The sequence below is a fragment of the Coloeus monedula genome (genome assembly GCF_965178545.1).
Source record: "Coloeus monedula genome assembly, chromosome: 25".
Lineage (NCBI taxonomy): Eukaryota > Metazoa > Chordata > Aves > Passeriformes > Corvidae > Coloeus > Coloeus monedula.
The window spans coordinates 1721498-1737329 of NC_138805.1; the positions used below are offsets into that span (position 1 = coordinate 1721498).

Sequence of the window (15832 nt, forward strand, 5' to 3'; positions counted from 1 at the left end):
GGATGTTCTTTAATTTCTGAGTGGCTCTATGGAAATAGGTTGCACAGAGCTCGCGGCCAGTGGGCATCGGCGTGAGGGGGGACAGGGATGCTTGGGGTGGGGCAAGGGCAGTCACTAGGAATGAGGACCCTGGGGAGGAGCAAGGATGCTCAGGAGGGACAAGGAAGATGCTCAGAGAAGGACACGAACCCTGGGGACAGAAACAGTTCGGATAGATGAGAATGCTGAGGAGGGCTGAGGACGCTGGGGAGGGATGAGGAGGATGCTTAAGTGGGACAAGGATCCTGGAGACAAGGATGGTTGGGAGGAACAAGAATACTGGGAAAGGACAAGGATGTCTTGGAGGGATGAAGTGGTTGAAAAGGATGGGGACAGCTGGGGGGGACAAGGACAAGACAGATGGATGAGGGTGCTGGTGAAGGACAAGGAAGGCTGGGGGACAAGGATGCCTGGAGGGAAGAGGACACACAGGAAGGACAAGGATTCCCAGGGGCTGAGGATTGCTGGGGGGAAGAGGACACTTGGGAAAAACAAGATTGCTTGGGAGGGACAAGGACAGCGGTAAGGGACAAGGAGGATGGTTGCAGGGGGATGAGGACAGTGGGGAAGGACAAGGACACTTGGCATGGGGAACAAAACGACTGGTGAAGGAAGAAGACACTCGGGAGGGCTGAGAACCCTGGGAATGAGGATGATTAGGAGGGACAAGGAGACTCAGAGGGAGCACAAGGCCACTCAGGTGGCTTGGGAAGGATGAGAACACTTGGGAGAGACAGGGGTGATCAAGGTGGGACAAGGATGCTGAGGAAGGACATGAACTATCAGAAAGCACAAGGACAGTTGGAAGGAATGGGAATGATCAGCAGGGATGGGGATGGTCAGGGGGTCAACAACCCCAGGGAAAGACAAGGACACTTAGGGTGGACAACAGTGCCTGGGCTGGACTAGGATAGTTAGTGGGGATGAGGATGCTGGAGAAGGAGGAGGACACTGAGGAAGGACAAGGACACTTAGAGGAGATGCAGACTCTTGGGGAGGATGAGGATGCTAGGGACGAATGAGGAATTTGGGAGGGGGTGGGGACACTGAGGAGGGATGGGGACACTGTGGAAGAAGAAGGACGCTTGGGAAGGACAAGAACGCTGAATAAGGAGGGACACCCACCCACCTTTGTGGCACCCACCCTTTGTGGGTGGCTTTTCCTAGTAAAGAGCCCCTGTTTGGGGAACTGCCTAATAAAGCTGGATTTTAGATGAGCCAAGGGGACTCTGGCCTTGCTGCGTCCTGCGCCCTGGGGACTGCCACGCTCCTGTCCCTCCTGTCCCCAGGTCACCACCTTCCCTGGCCCAGGGGCTGCCAATCCCTGACCCCTGGCCACCTGGAAAGCAAAGGAAACGTTTTCCAACACCCTGCAACAGATGACTCCTCACCACCCCCAGTGGCCACCACCTTGGCACTGGGGCACTACGCACCGTTCTGTGAGCTACCGTTCATGGCTGCCTCTGTCCTGATCCTCTGTGGGACCTCCAGCACTTTCCACCAGTCCCAGGTGGTGGTGGGGACTCTGGGTGGGAAGACCTGCTCCAAGGGTGATGCTGGTGGTGAGGGACCTGCAGGGAAGAAGGCAAGAGATAGTGGCATCGCCATGGTGTCATGATGGAGCTGTCTTCCTCGGGGAGCTGATGATGCTCAGGGTCAGAGAATGGGTCTAGGGACCCTTCACTCACCCCCGTAATCCCCGTCGGTGTCCTCAAGGCTGCAGCAGAGGCCATCGACAGCCACGGCCAGCGCCCGGGCAAAGCTGGCGTCCAGGAGGAAGGAACCGTCACAGGAGCTCACCAAGCTGCAGCGGGCACTGGCAAAGTTGTCCTCTGAGACAGACCCCCAGCCGTTCAGCAGCGACCCTCCTGGCGAGCCCCTCGTTGCTGTACGCTCTTCCTCCTCATCTTCTTCCTCCTCGTCTTCCTCCTCCTCCTCCTCACCTAGCTCAGAGGCTGTTGGCCCATAGATGTAGCCGTAGGTGTGCAGCGGTGAGAAAGACCGTGGTGTGGTCGGTGCCGGGGGTCTGTGGGGAACACAGTGGGGGTACCGCTGGCACCAGGGGATGCTGCCATCACGGGGGTGTGCCAGGGGGATGGGGAATACCTGCAGCAGGTAGTGTCCTGGTCCATCTCCAGGACCTCAGCCACCTGCTGTTGTGTGAGGACTCCGTCGCTGAAGGCTGGCGAGAGGCGCCCGGTGGTTGGGGACGTGTCCTTGGGGTACCTGGTAGCCAGGAATATGTCCCTTGGGTGCCTGGTCTCCAGTGACATGTTCCTGGTGTGGCTGGTGGCTGGGGACATGTCCTTGGGGTACCTGGTGCCCAAGAACATGTCCTTCTGGTGACCAGTGACTGGGGACACCTCTTCGGGATGTCTGGTGGCTGGAGATGCGTCCTTGGGATGCCTGGTGGCTGGCAATGTGTCCTTGGGATGCCTTACTGCTGGTGACACGTTTTCAGGGTACCTGCTGCACAGAGACATGTCCCTTGTGTGCATGGTCACCAGTGATGGATCCCTGGGGCTCCTGGTGGCCTGAGACATGTCCTTAGAGTACCTGGTGCCCAAGAAGTTGTCCCTGCGGTGCTCGGAGACTGGTGACGTCTCCTCAGGGTGCCTGGTGACTGGGGATGTGTCCCTGGGGTGCCCAGTGGCTGGCGATGTGTCCTTGGGATGCCTCAAGGCTGGTGACATGTTTTCAGAGTACCTGCTGCACAGGAACAAGTGCCTTGGGTGCATGGTCACCAGTGATGGCTCCCTGGGGTACCTGTTGGCTGGGGACATGTCCTTGGCATACCTGGAGGCCAGGAACTTGTCCCTGCAATGCCTGGTGGCTGGGGACATCTCCTTGGGGAGCCTTGTGCCTGGGGACATCTCCTGGGGGAGCCTTGTGCCTGGGGACGTGTCCTTTGGGTGTCTGCTGGCTGGGGACATGTCCTTGGGGTGCCTGGTGGACAGTGACATGTCCCTCTGGCACTTGGCCGCTGGTAATGGGTCTCCGGGGCACCTAGTGACCAGGGAGGTGTCCTCAGGGTGCCTGATGGCCAAGACTGTGTCCCTCTGGTGCTTGATTGCTGGTGATGGGTCCTTGTGGTGCCTGGTGGCTGGTGACATGTCCCTGGGGGTCCTGGGGACTGAGGACACATCCTTAGGATGCCTGCTGGCCAGGAACATGTCCTTGGGGTGCTCAGTGACCAAGGACATGTCCCTGGGGTTCCTGGTGGCCGGTGACACATCCCTGGGGTTCTCAGTGACTGGGGATGGGTCCCTGGGGCATTGCATGAGTGGAGATGTGTCCCTGGGGATCCCAGTGACTGGGGACGTGTCCTTGGGATGCCTGGTGACCAGAGATGTGTCCCTGGGGTACATGGAGGCCGGGGACCTGCAGGTGCAAGGGACATGTTGGGTTTTGCAGCAAAGGGTTGGGTTGCAGGGCACCTGTGTGGATGGGGACACCCAGACTCACCGTGTCACTGGCGGGTGCCAGGCATGGGGTGGCCTCGGTGGTGTCACCGGTGACCTGGTTACGCCAGAGGCCAGTGAAGTGCTGCCCCGACATGGTTTTGGAGAGCTGAAGACTGGTAGCTGTGGGTCTGTGCTGTCCATGACGGCAGTGACCGTCTCACCCTCATGTCCCCTTTGCTGAGGCCGCCTGGCTGCCAGACCAAAATCTGTCCCCCACTCGCCTCCACTTCCAGTGACAGGGATGTGGCTGGGGCCAGCTGTGAGTACCGGGGTGCTGTGCACTTGATGAAGCTCTGCGTGGGGAATGACGGACACAGAGCCGTGGGTCATGACCCTGGTGTCCTCCATGTCCCCCCACGTGCCCCCCACACCCACCTCTCTTGCGCACACGCTCCCAAGGTGCTGGGTTTGGGGTGCTGGGTGAGGTGTGCACCCCGGGGTGCCCCCCACCGCAGCACCCCGCGTCCCTGAGGAGCGGTGGGTGCTCCCCACGGAGCCTGCTGTGGTTGGGGGGCGTGGGGGGACCAAGGCTCGGCGGCTCCAAGGAGAGGGCTGGAAGAGTAAGAGAGGTCAGGGCACCCATGGGGCCATGTGTCCCCTGTCCCCTCTGTTCTTGGGTCTGTGTGTCCTCAAGTCCTTGCTGCCTGCAGACAGGCAATGGGGGGCACCATGGTGGGGGTCCCATAGCACTGGGGGTCCCAGGCATAGGGTGGGGATCTTGGGTACACTTTGCTGGTCCCATAGCACTCTCTGAGGGTCCCAGGCCTGGGCTGGGGGTCCTGTTGCAGCAGGTCAGTGTTCCATGGAACTGGCTGGGGATCCAAGGGCATCACATGGGATGGATGGGGGTCCCATGGCAGAGAGTGGGGGCTCTATGGCACCAGGTGGGGGTCCCAACCCTAGTGCTCACTGGAGGGGTGGGGGTCCCATGGCAGTGGGTTGGCATCCCAGTCCCCACGGGGCTCACTGGAGGGGTGGGGGTCCCTGCCATCACTGCCCAGGAGTCGGCTGCTGAGGCTGCTGCTGCTGCTGAGGTTTCGGGGGGCACAGCTGGGTTTCCAGGGCCCACCAAGCCACGGTGAGTCACCAGCCACCAGCCTGCAGGGCAAGAGGTGCTGTCAGTGCATCAACTCCCACCACACCAGGGACCTGATGTGTCTCCCACCCCGTGGCCTCTCACCTGTGGCGAGCTGTGGCGTCCTGGCTGGCACGACGCTGGCAGACAAGGAGGAGGAGGGCGAGTAAGGCCAACCAGAGCATGGAACCAGCGGCTGCGATGACAGCAGGCTGCTGCAGTGCCTGGACCACCCTGCTGCTCCCCGCTCTCAGCCCTACAAGGGTCCCATCGATGTCACTTCATGTCACCACCTTGACCCCCACCCGCACCCCACCTTGCTCTCCGTCTCCTACCCAGGACACCACATGTGGCATTGCTGGGAACCCCCAGCCCTGCGCTGTTGAAAGCTGCCACCTGGACACAGAATTCGGCCCCAGGGTGTGGGAGGAGGGTTTCCAGGCGGTGGGTGGCTCCGTCCACTGTCCTGTTGGTGGGGCGCTGCCAGCCCTCACCCATTGACCAAACCTGGCAGGCACCAAGAGGATGCGTCCCCTTAGATGATTAGCCTTGATGGCCCCCCTTTAATGGACCCCCTGTGGATGGACCCCCTTGGATGCACCCCCTTGGATGGACCCCTTCAGATGAACATCCCTTGATAGACTCCCGTTGATGGATTCCCCTTGGCTAGACTCACTTGGATGGGTCCCCTTAGATGAATATCCTTGATGGACTCCCCTTGGAAGGACCCCTTTGGATGGGCTCCCTTGCATGCCCCTAGGATGGACCTCCTTGGGTGAATACTCCTTGGATGGACCCCATTGATGGATCCCCCTTTGGATGGACTCCCTTGGATGAATCTCCTAGGTTGGACTCCTTTGGATGAACTCCCGTGGGTGCCAATAGACAGATGCCATGGGATGGACCTCCACCTTGGTTGGCCCTCTTGGATGAATCCCCATGTTGAAACCCCTCCTGGATACACTCCTTGGATGGTTCCCCCCTTGGATAGACCCCCACCTTTGACAGGCTCCCTTTTTAGATGGATCCCCTTGGATGGACCCTCTTTGGCCAGAAGACCCCAGCCCTGCCCCCTTGCCCCATTGCCCCAAACCTGGTAGCCACGGATGACACCATTGTGGGCTTCAGGAGGAGGTGGCTCCCAGCTCACGACCACGGTGCCGTTCCCTGTCTCAGCCTGGCTGATGGTGACGTGCTGGGGTGCTGCACTAGGCACTGCCGGGACAGGGATGCTAAGACTCCTGGGACCCCCATCCTCCACCCAGGCATCCCTGGGGACACACAGCATACCTTCCTCAGGTATCCAGAGGTGCCTGCTGTTGCTGTCTGAGCCCTGGGTCCCTCCAGTGTAGGGTCGTACCTTGAACTCGTACTTGTAGCCCCTGCGGAGTGCAGGGATGATGGTGCTGAGCTCCCTGCCTGCGTCGTGTTGGACCCAGGAGGTGGTGACCGGGAATAGGCTGCGGTACAGCACCGTGTAGCCCACAGGCACTGGCACCGGCAGCAGCATCTGAAGGGGATGGGAAGGATTCCAAGTTATGGTGGGACATAGGGCAGTGTCCCATCCCACCCCTCCCCTGGGGGCAGCTGAGCATCACACCAACCTGCCAGCGGAGCTGGACAGCAGCAGTGGGCAGCGCAGTGCCGTTGTCCAGGTGCAGCCGCACAGCCAGCAGGTCCCGTGGTGCAGTCTCCTGCTGGCCCGTTGCCAGCTGGTCTGTGAGGCAGAAGAAGACTAATGGCACCAAGGTCCCCTGACACCTGCCCAGACACCCACCTCAGATACCTGTACATGGAGATGCTGATGTCTACCTGGATGGACCCACTCAAATGGACCCTTTTGGACAGACACCCTTTGATGGGCCTGTCTTGGATGGACATCTCTTTTATGGACCACTCTTGGATGGGCCCCCTTGGATGTGCTGCCCTTGGGGACATGGGGTGGGCCCCCATGATACACCCCTGTGATATATCCCTCTTAGATGGACCCTTTGGATGGATACCTCTAGTTCTATCCCCCTTTAATGTACTTCCACCTTGCACAGACGCCCTTAAATGGATCCTCTTGGAGGAACCAGGTTGGCTGGATCCCCTTTAGGTAGGTGCTCTTGAATGAATCCCCTTCAAGAGGACTCCCACCTCAATGCATTTCCTTAGATGGATCCCCTTACATATACCTTCTTGGATGGAACCCTTGGATGGATCCTGTTGGATGGATGCGTTTAGATGGACCCACCTTTGGAAGTGCCACCTTCGATGGATCCCCTTAAATGGATGGACCTTCCTTTGATGGATGATGGATGCCCTTGGATGGACCCCCATGGACAGACTCCCCTTGGATGACCCCGTTAGATGGGACCCCATTAGATGAATTCCCTTGCATGAACCCCAAGATGCCTGTGATGCCGGAGGCCACGGAGGTCCCACCACTGACCCTCCACATGGAGGAAGGTGGTGGCGGCGGCGGTGCCCAGCTGACTCTGTGCTGTACACACGTACGTGCCGGCATCGGCGGACGTCACGGCATAGAGGCGCAAAGTGTGTTCCCGGTCCACCTCGTGCCTGTGGGTCACCAGCTCTCCATCAGCCTCATCCCCGTGCCAGGGATGGGACACCTCCCCCCTGCCACCACCTACCTGCCCCAGGGCAGGTCACCACGCTCCTTGTGCCACTGCACCTGTGGCGCTGGGTCACCTCGGGTGCTGCAACCCAGCTCCACGGTGCTGCCAGCCACCGCCACGGCGTCACTGGGGTGCCGCACAATGCTTGGCTTCTCTGCAGGGGGACATCAAGGACATGGCACCATGGCTGGGTGTGACGTGCCCACCACCCGGGGGAGACCCTTGGCTTACCCAGCACGGAGACGCGGGCACCCCGGCTCTCCCTCTTGCCTGCCGCATTGGATGCCACACAGATGTAGAGACCGGAGTCGCTCCGCTGCGCTGATGCCACCTGCAACTTCCCCTTGGTGACCATGTACCTCTCACCTACCAAGTCCAAGGTCACCCCGTCCTTCTTCCAGGTAACGTAGGGTTCAGGGTACCCCAAGGGGGGGACACAATCCAGCTCCAATGTTTGCCCCGCTGTGGTCACCAAGTCACCTGGCTGCAGGCGGAAATTGTCCCGCAACACTGCGGTGGGGAGGGCACATTGTGGGTGGGGGGAACAGGCTTTTCTGGGGTCTGCCCACCTGCATCACCCACCCGCCAGGCGTCCTTACCAGCTGGAGTTTGGGGTGCCGTGGCCACGCTGGGGAGGCGGCAGCCTGTGGGGTGACAAGGAGGTGGGGGGATGCCAATGGGTGCCCCAAGTGGGCATGATCTCAGATCCGGGGTGGGGCAGGGGGCAGAGTTAAGTGGATTTTGGCCCCCATGGGCTGCACTCACCTCCGCGGTGCAGGGCGGCAAGGCAGAGCCCCAGGCCCAGTGCTGTCTCCCAGCCGCCCGCCATGCCGGCCCTGGCCAGCCTTCCCGTTTCCTCCCGAGATCCCGGTTCCTCCCTGCCAGCACCGGGGCTGGATCCGGCTCCCGGATGGGGGGGTACAATAGCCGGATGCGGGGGCCGGGAAATGCCGAAGGGGGGGAAGGTGACGGTGAACACAAACAGCTCAGCCATCCTGTGGCAGTGGGAGTGCCCGGCCACGGTGGCACCGGCAGCACCCGGAGACAGTGGAGTGGGGGACACCAGCAGTTAATGAATTTAATTAGTCAGAATAAATTCCCCTCTTCCTTCGCCATGTTCAGAGGAAGACAAATTAAGAAGAAATGGGCTCTCGGACACCATCAATAGGTACCAGAGGGAACAGTCCAAGGTTTCCCAAGCACTTCAAGTGCCAGTTTGAGTGCCAGCCAGGTGCAGTGGGTTTGTGTGGTCTTAGCTGTCAGCCACCTCTCATATGTGTCCCCACACCCTGGGGGGCCCTTGTCCCACAAAGACACCCAAGGGTGCCACCACCAGACGGGTAGTATGTTTAGTTTATTGGTTAGTAGTGCACCCCAAGCACTCCGGGGTGCCCCGGCACCCACCCCAGGTGCCCCAGGGCCCGGCTCGCTTGGCCGGCCTCTCTCTGCTTTTCATCCTAAACCTATTTCCCATGAAGGTTTGGGGAGAGACAGCGTTGTGTGCCCCAAAACCGGGGGATTTTCACAGAAAATCCTACCGTGGTGAAGGGGCAATGCTTGGGCCAGGGCTTCCAGCCCACATTTAGGGGACATTGCAGCTGGGGAGCTGGGCGGCGGGAGGGAGCCCCCTGTTCAGACTGCCTGATGCACGTACGCCCTTGGGCGAGCTTGTGTGCCAGTGCGTGTCCCGCTCCACGCACAGGGGGTGTGCCACGGCAGGCGGGCACCTCTGTCTTGCACACGCGTGTGCACGCACGGTCGCTGGGCGTGCGGTGTGTGTGCTCCCTGCGTGCGTGTGCACGCTCCAAGCATGTTCAGCTGCTCGGTGCTCGCTCTTCCCACGTGCACCACACGCACTCTTTGCACACTCACTGCAGGCTCCATGCGTGCCCTGTGCCAACACTGCAGGTTCACTCTTACGTATGCTCTGAGCACGCTCGGCTGCTCGCTTTGTGCACACTCTTTCACACACACCGTGCACACTCAGCGTGTGCTTTGTGCAAGCACTGCACACACCCTCTCTGCTCACGCTCTTTGCACACTCACCGCAGGCTGCATGCATGTTCCATGCAAATCCTGTGTGCACGCTCACTCCACGTGCTCCCTGCACGCTCTGCATGGACTCTCTGCACACTCTGTGCACGCTCGGAGTGCACACCCAGTGCTGGCACGCTCACAAGGGCCATGCAGGTTCAGTGGACGCTCTGCACACTCCGCACATACTCTGTGCACGCTCTGGGCAGTCTCAGCTGCGCACTCCACGTGCGTTCTCTCCATGGGCTCCACATGTTCTCTTGCATGCTCTGTGCATCCTCTCTTTGCACGCTGCGTGCACACTTGCTGCACACCCTCGTGCCTGCCCCATGCACCCTGCGTGCACACTCCGAGTGCCCTCCTGCACACCCCGTGCGTGCTTTCCCTGTGCAGTGCTTGAACGCCCTCTCTGCACGCTCCATGCACACCCTCTGGCACACTCTCTCCGTGCATTGATTGCATGTTCTCTCTGCACACACGTGTGCTTTCTGAACGCTCCCTGCACACTCATCCCGGCGAGAAAGCCATTAAAGCGATGCCCCAGGAAGATGGGGGACGGAAGAGGGAAGCTCTGGGTGAGATCAATAGGAAATTAGTGACTTTACGCCGAGCAGAATGATGCCCAGTGGTGGGAGCAGGGCTGTGCCGGTGTCCCCGCTTGCTCGGTGGCAGAAGCCTGGCCGTGCTGGTGTCCCTGCTTGCTTGCACGCTGCCACCAAAGCGCGCACAGTCCCCCCCTGCTCAGGCACTGATCTCCACGGCGTTGGCCTCTTCCTGCTCCCGAATTACGTGGACGCCGGCAGTCCGCAGCAGCCGCGGAGCGCCGCGGGAACGTGCCGGCGAACCCGGTGGTGACCGGTGGGTCCGCGTCGAGGCGGGTGAGCGAGCTGGTGAGCGATGGTAACGACGAGTCGAACGCCCCACTGGTCCTGGTGAGCGACCGGCTGCTGGTACTGGTGAGCTGGTGTAACCTGGTTCAACTGTGCCACGGGGCTCAGGTAGCGAATCCTCCTCCGCCTCTGGCGAGTCCTGCCAAAAGCAAAGAGTAGAAAAACATGGGACATGTGTGAGACCCTGTGCTGGGATGCTGCCGGTGTGCTACTGGTGCTACTGGCTCTCACCTTATCTTTAAGGATGTACAAAGCCACTGGGTTCTTGCGCTCGTGCTCACCACTCCGTGGGATGCCTTCAGCTGTGTGGAAGCAAGGTGCTGCTCACCATGCCAGGAGCATTGGTGTTCCCCCAACCCGCCACCACCACGCTGAGGCTGGCACTCACCATCGTGCTTCAGGCGCTCCTCATCCTGCTCAGTGTAGTCAGAGGTTGGTTGTGTCTCCGCTTGTCGCTTCTCCCTGGGAAGGGATAGGGGATGGGGCAGCACTGGCATCATGTTAGAGGCAATGGGGGACTGCCTGTGGCTCATCCAGGGAAGGGTCAAGTACTGCAAGGAGGGAGAGTTGGGATGGGATGGGACGGGAGGGGATGGGAGGGGACAGGACAGGACGGGACGGGATGGGATGGGATGGGACAAGAAGGAATGGGATGGGGTGGGATAGAAAAGGATGCAATGGAACAGAATAGGACAAGATGGCATGGAATGAGATTACATGTGATAGAATGGAATGGAATGGAATGGAATGGAATGGAATGGAATAGAATAGAATAGAATAGAATAGAATAGAATAGAATAGAATGGGACAGGAGAGATGGATCAAGGTGGGATGGGATGGGATGGGATGGGATGGGATGGGATGGGATGGGATGGGATGGCATGGGATGGCATGGGATGGCATGGCATGGGATGGCATGGCATGGCATGGCATGGCATGGCATGGCATGGGGTAGGATGTGTCAAGATGAGATGAGATAGGATGGTATGGGACAGGACAAGATAGGATGGGAAGAGATGAAATGGAACAAAATGGGATGGGACAAGACAGGATGGAACAAGATGGGACAACCCCCTTTGTCTCCCATGTTATCCCCACCCGTACTTCTTGGAGGGTTTCCAGCAGGCACAAACTGTCACCAGGGTGACAAGAAGAAAGATGCCGCCCGTGGACAGGATGATGTAGAGAGAGCTCCGGCCTGGAGGAGAGGAATGAAGGGAGACAACCCCCAAAAAATTTTAGCTGGAAGCATCTGCAAGGGATGGCCAAGCCTGGGAGTGCAGGAGGGGAGAAGGGATGGCTTACGGTAAACAGTGAGCTTCACAGGGACACTGCGGCCATGGCTGATGGGGTTCTCCACCAGGCAACTGTAGACGTCATCGTCAGCCATGAGAACACGGGTGATGGTGAGGATCTTCTGGTCAGGAGAGAGGAGCAGGCGGGAGTCGTTGCTCAGCGGCCGCCCGTCCTTCAGCCAGGTGTAGGTGGGTTTGGTGCCATTCTCGTGTGAGCAGTTGAGGGTGAAGAACTCACTGAGCTCCAGCACCGTTGAGGAGGCCACCAGCACTTGTGGCTTTGAGATGGGAACTGTGGGCAAGTAGGGGAACCATGGTGATGCCATGTCTCAGCGGACAGATGGGCTCAGGGGACAGGAAGAGAGACATCAAAACCCCACCAACTTGGCTGCATAGGGTGGCTGAAACCCCCAAAACCACCTCCCAGTTGGAGAAAGCCCTCCCAAAATGTGGTCAGGGAAGACATCCCATGGATAACCCAGTCTCCACTGGATGTCCTTCTTGCCCTTACTGTCCACGGTGAGGTTGATGGTCTTTTCGCCGGTGAAAGTGTCGTCGGTGATGGACACCTCCACCTCGTAAGCGCCTTCATCAGCCAACTGCAAGGGGCTGATGAGCAGCGAGCCGTTCTCCAACACCCGGATGCGGTCGCGGTAGTCGGGCCGTAGGTTGCCAATGATCTCGGTGCCGATGGACTGGACAACGGTGACAGGTTTGTCCCGCTTCAGCTGCCACTTGACCACTGGCTTGTCAGCGCTGGCGCTGGCATAGCGCACCGACAGCAGCGCCGCTTTGCCTGCCGTGCCACGGACTAGTGGCGTGGGGCTGGTGATGTTCACCCCTGCCAGCAGACCTTGGGGTAGGGAGAGACAGGGGGGTGCCGAGCATGGAGAAAACAGGGAAACCCCAAGCTGGAGTTGTGCTGAGCACCCCCAAGGTGCCCAGCTTGGCTCCATAACATTTGCAAAGACACATGCGTGGCCCCGAAACTGTGTGAGAGGTAGGAGCCCTCCTGCACTCAGATCAATGCAACGTGTTGTAAAAATCAAAGAATCACCCTCGAAATTGCTTTGGGCATGGGAGGTGGGTCAATGCAACCCTCTGCAAAGATGCATTATCACCCCCCAAAGCTGCATTGGGGGTGGGAGTGCTCCTGCAGTCAGGTCAATGCAACCAACCCTTCTCAAAAATGCATGCATCACCCCAAAAATGTGAGGAGGAGGTGTGGATGGCAGACCTGCTGTTGCTGGGTTAATGCAATGCTCCGCAAAAATGCATGTGGTGCCCTCCGAAATGTGCTGGGCTTGGGCAGGGGATCTCCTGCACCTGGGTTAATGCAACCCATTGCAGAAATTCATCTATCACCCCCAAAAATGCAGGGGGAGTGCTCCTGCAGCCAAGTTGATGCAACCATTTGCTAAAATGCACTCATCACTCCCAAGAGTGCGGGGGATGGGAGACAGGTTGAGGCAACCCTTGACGAAGTTGTATCATTGCCCTGCAAAAGCTGCTTGAGGAGCGAGAGACACCAGTGCTCGGATCAGAGCTGTGCAAAGATACCTTAATTCCCCCCAAAATGGTGTGGGGGAATGATTTTGTGTCCCACCCTCATCCCCATTGGATGCTCCTGTCCAGACAAAGCCCCCTCAGACGCAAAACTGCATCACGGGAGTCGGTGCACGTGCATTGCTCCTCATCACTGGTTTCAAGCCAAAAAAGGCAGGGAAAAAGTGTAAAAACATGATTTTTTGGGGGAGGCGGCTCCCCAGAACATTCTCCCTCCCCAAAATACCTTAGCATCCCCCTCTTGACATCCCAGAGATCCCATCCATGTGCCCCCCATACGGATACCATCATCCGACAGCGAACAAACCCCATATTGAAGAGGAGGGCAGAGTGGGAAAACCAGCTGGGCAGGGTGAAGCAGGAGCAAGAAAGGCCTTAAACAAGCCCGGAAAGTCATGGGACCTATTGGTATGCAGCATCCGTCCGTCCGTCCTCCCCGGCAGTGCCGCGCTTGGCCCCACAAACACGCCCCGACTTGCCAAAATTAGGGGATCCCCCCACAGGGAAGGCCAAGGTATGGGATGGGGATGTGGCCTTTAACGCATCCTTGCCCCCTCCCCGTGCATGAAATCGCTGCTCTTTAACTGTTTCTTCCCTTTTTTTCACCCTATTCCTAATTTTTTCTCTGCTCTGGATAAAAGATTTGGGAGTTTGTTAATAAATCAGGGAACGTTCCCTTTTCCTACAGCACCCTCGGCTTAGGGATGGAGATCTCCCGGCCCTTTCAATGGCTTTTGTCAAAAAAAGCCCACAAAAAATCCTCATTTTCACACTATTTTGTGGCACAAATGCCTTTTTTTTTTTTTTTTAAATGCCCTGCAGCATTTTTGGAGTGCCCTGGCCGCAGCCCTGGCCGTTTTTTAGGATCTAAATCAAAGCCGGCGAAGAACCCAGCTGGTTTTGTTTTGCATCCATCCTCCTCATCTGAAGGGAAATGGGGCCTCCCCAAGACTGCATTTGGGTGCAAACTTTGGTAAAATGGAACAAAATTGTTGAAAGTGTTGCCAGACCTGGGATGGGGCAGTTTGGGGCTCATTGAACTCCACAAAGTGAAAATTTAGACAATAAATGATGGAGAAAACCAGGGTTGCAGTGGGATGAGGCAAGCCTAGAAATGGGGTGAAAAATGAGTTTTTAAGGAAAGCCGAAGAATGGGTAGGAGAAAAGATTTGGAGATGGTAAAAAATGAGGAAAAAAGGGGGTTCGGGGAAGAAAAAAAACTGGGGAGAAGCTCAGGGCGGGGACGGTGCCAAATCCTCCCCCACATCAGGACCCGCTTGGCTCCAGAAAAGTGTTTTCCCCAGTTTTCGTTTCCAATTTTACCCCCTTTTTCCCAGCTCCCAAGCAGAGGGTACACGCGACAGCGCGACAACCTTCCCTCCAAACCCCCCCTTAGGGTATCACCACCCTCATCACCCCCCCGGCCCTCATCCTCCATCTGGATACCCCCAAGACCCATGGAAAAAAACGGGAAAACCGTGGAAAAATGGGAAAACTCCCTACCTGCGTGCAGTGCCAGAAGCCAGGTCACCGGCAGCAAGCAGGGGGGAGCGGGGTGGCCCCGCGGGGCAGCCAGCGCTCCCCACATTTCGGGCAGGCTCGCCCCCCGAATCACTCCGCTTCCCCACTCTGGGCACGTCCCTCGGAGCTCCCGGCTTGGCGCTTTGCCCGGCTAATTTATTTTTTTCCCTTCTTTTTTTTTTTTTTTGTTCTTTCCTTTCTCAATAGAGCCCTGTGTCCTGGTGGCTTTCGCCTCCTCGGCGGCCTCGAGCTGACATTTATTTGAGGAAAAACCACTCAGATTTGCAATTTTTCCCCGGTTACAGACCCCCAGTTCCGTGTTTTCCCAGTCCCCGGGACACACTTGAGGTGGGGGACATCACCCCATCGAGCCCAGCTAAGGTTTACCATCCCCTCTGCAGACAATCCAATGGGATTTTGGGCTCTGAACACCCCATTAATCTGGGGTTTTCTTTAGGAGAGGTATTTTGCAGAGCTGAATCCCCACCCCAAAGGAGCTCCCCCCCCGCTTCTTTTTTTTCCTCTTCCCAGGCTTTAAAACGAAGCCCGGTGGCATCCAGGCTTCATTCCAACTCCATGCCAATTAGCGCTAGTTCCCCGGGCATCGCTGAATAGGGCAGCGGGATGTGAGGCAGGATGCCCGGAGCCATTTCCCACCCCCTTCCCGAGCCCTGCCAAGCTCATCACCCCAGTGAGACACCGCCCACCCCCCCGGAGGTTTTCTGGCCCCCCAAAGGGGTCAACGCCTCCAAGCATCCTGTCCCAGAGGGAGGGAGATGCTTTGGAGGAGATGGCACAGGGGAGGGGTTTGGGGGATGCTGCAGAAAGAGGCTTTGAGGGAGTTTTGGGGAAACATTAAGGGCGGCAGACTCGTGAGGCAGATGCTTTGGGGTCACGCTGTAGGGAGGTGCTTTGGGGAGGCCTTTGGGAGGATGCTGTGTGGAGACGGAAGGGGATACTCGGAGGGGGTCAAGGATGCTGTGGGGGACACTATAAGGATATTTAGGAGCAATTTGCAGGCGGATACCGTGTGGGGGGTCCTCCAGGGATGCTCAGGGGGCAGTTTCGGGGATGGGCCGAGGCAGACATCGTTCCCCCACCCCCTTTCCACCAGAGGCGGGACTCGAACCGGCAGCCCCGGAACCCTGCGGGGCTCGGCGGGCCTGGGGGCGGGCTGTAGGTGGTGCTGCAGCGCGGCGGGGCTGGGGCGGGGCAAGGATGGACGTGGCGGATGAGCCCGCGGCGCGTCCGGGGAGTGTCCGGGGCGCGTCCGGGGCGTGTCCGGGGCGCGTCCGGGGCGTGTCCGAGGCGTGTCCGAGGCGGGTCC

General features: G+C 58.7%; 2 protein-coding genes across 2 annotated transcripts; both read right to left on the reverse strand.

Moving 5' to 3' along the window:
* Positions 1-23: 23 nt before the first annotated feature.
* ROBO4 (roundabout guidance receptor 4) lies at positions 24-8038 on the reverse strand. The gene is given in 20 exon segments (XM_082297061.1): positions 24-1378; positions 1473-1610; positions 1728-2048; positions 2051-2265; positions 2356-2508; positions 2596-2748; positions 2836-3420; positions 3505-3796; positions 3879-4055; positions 4414-4601; positions 4684-4834; positions 4914-5085; positions 5672-5793; positions 5869-6088; positions 6183-6295; positions 7013-7140; positions 7215-7353; positions 7431-7709; positions 7799-7843; positions 7965-8038. Coding segments are annotated over 20 exon segments (3801 nt in total). The 5' UTR covers positions 8029-8038; the 3' UTR covers positions 24-1232.
* Positions 8039-9974: 1936 nt separating this feature from the next.
* HEPACAM (hepatic and glial cell adhesion molecule) lies at positions 9975-14572 on the reverse strand (the record flags this gene model as incomplete). Its single annotated transcript, XM_082296954.1, has 7 exons — positions 9975-10262; positions 10355-10425; positions 10512-10585; positions 11228-11321; positions 11429-11710; positions 11930-12271; positions 14488-14572. The coding sequence occupies 7 exons, from the start codon at positions 14570-14572 to the stop codon at positions 9975-9977; spliced, it is 1236 nt and encodes a 411-aa protein (XP_082153080.1).
* Between the last annotated feature and the right edge of the window lie 1260 nt (positions 14573-15832).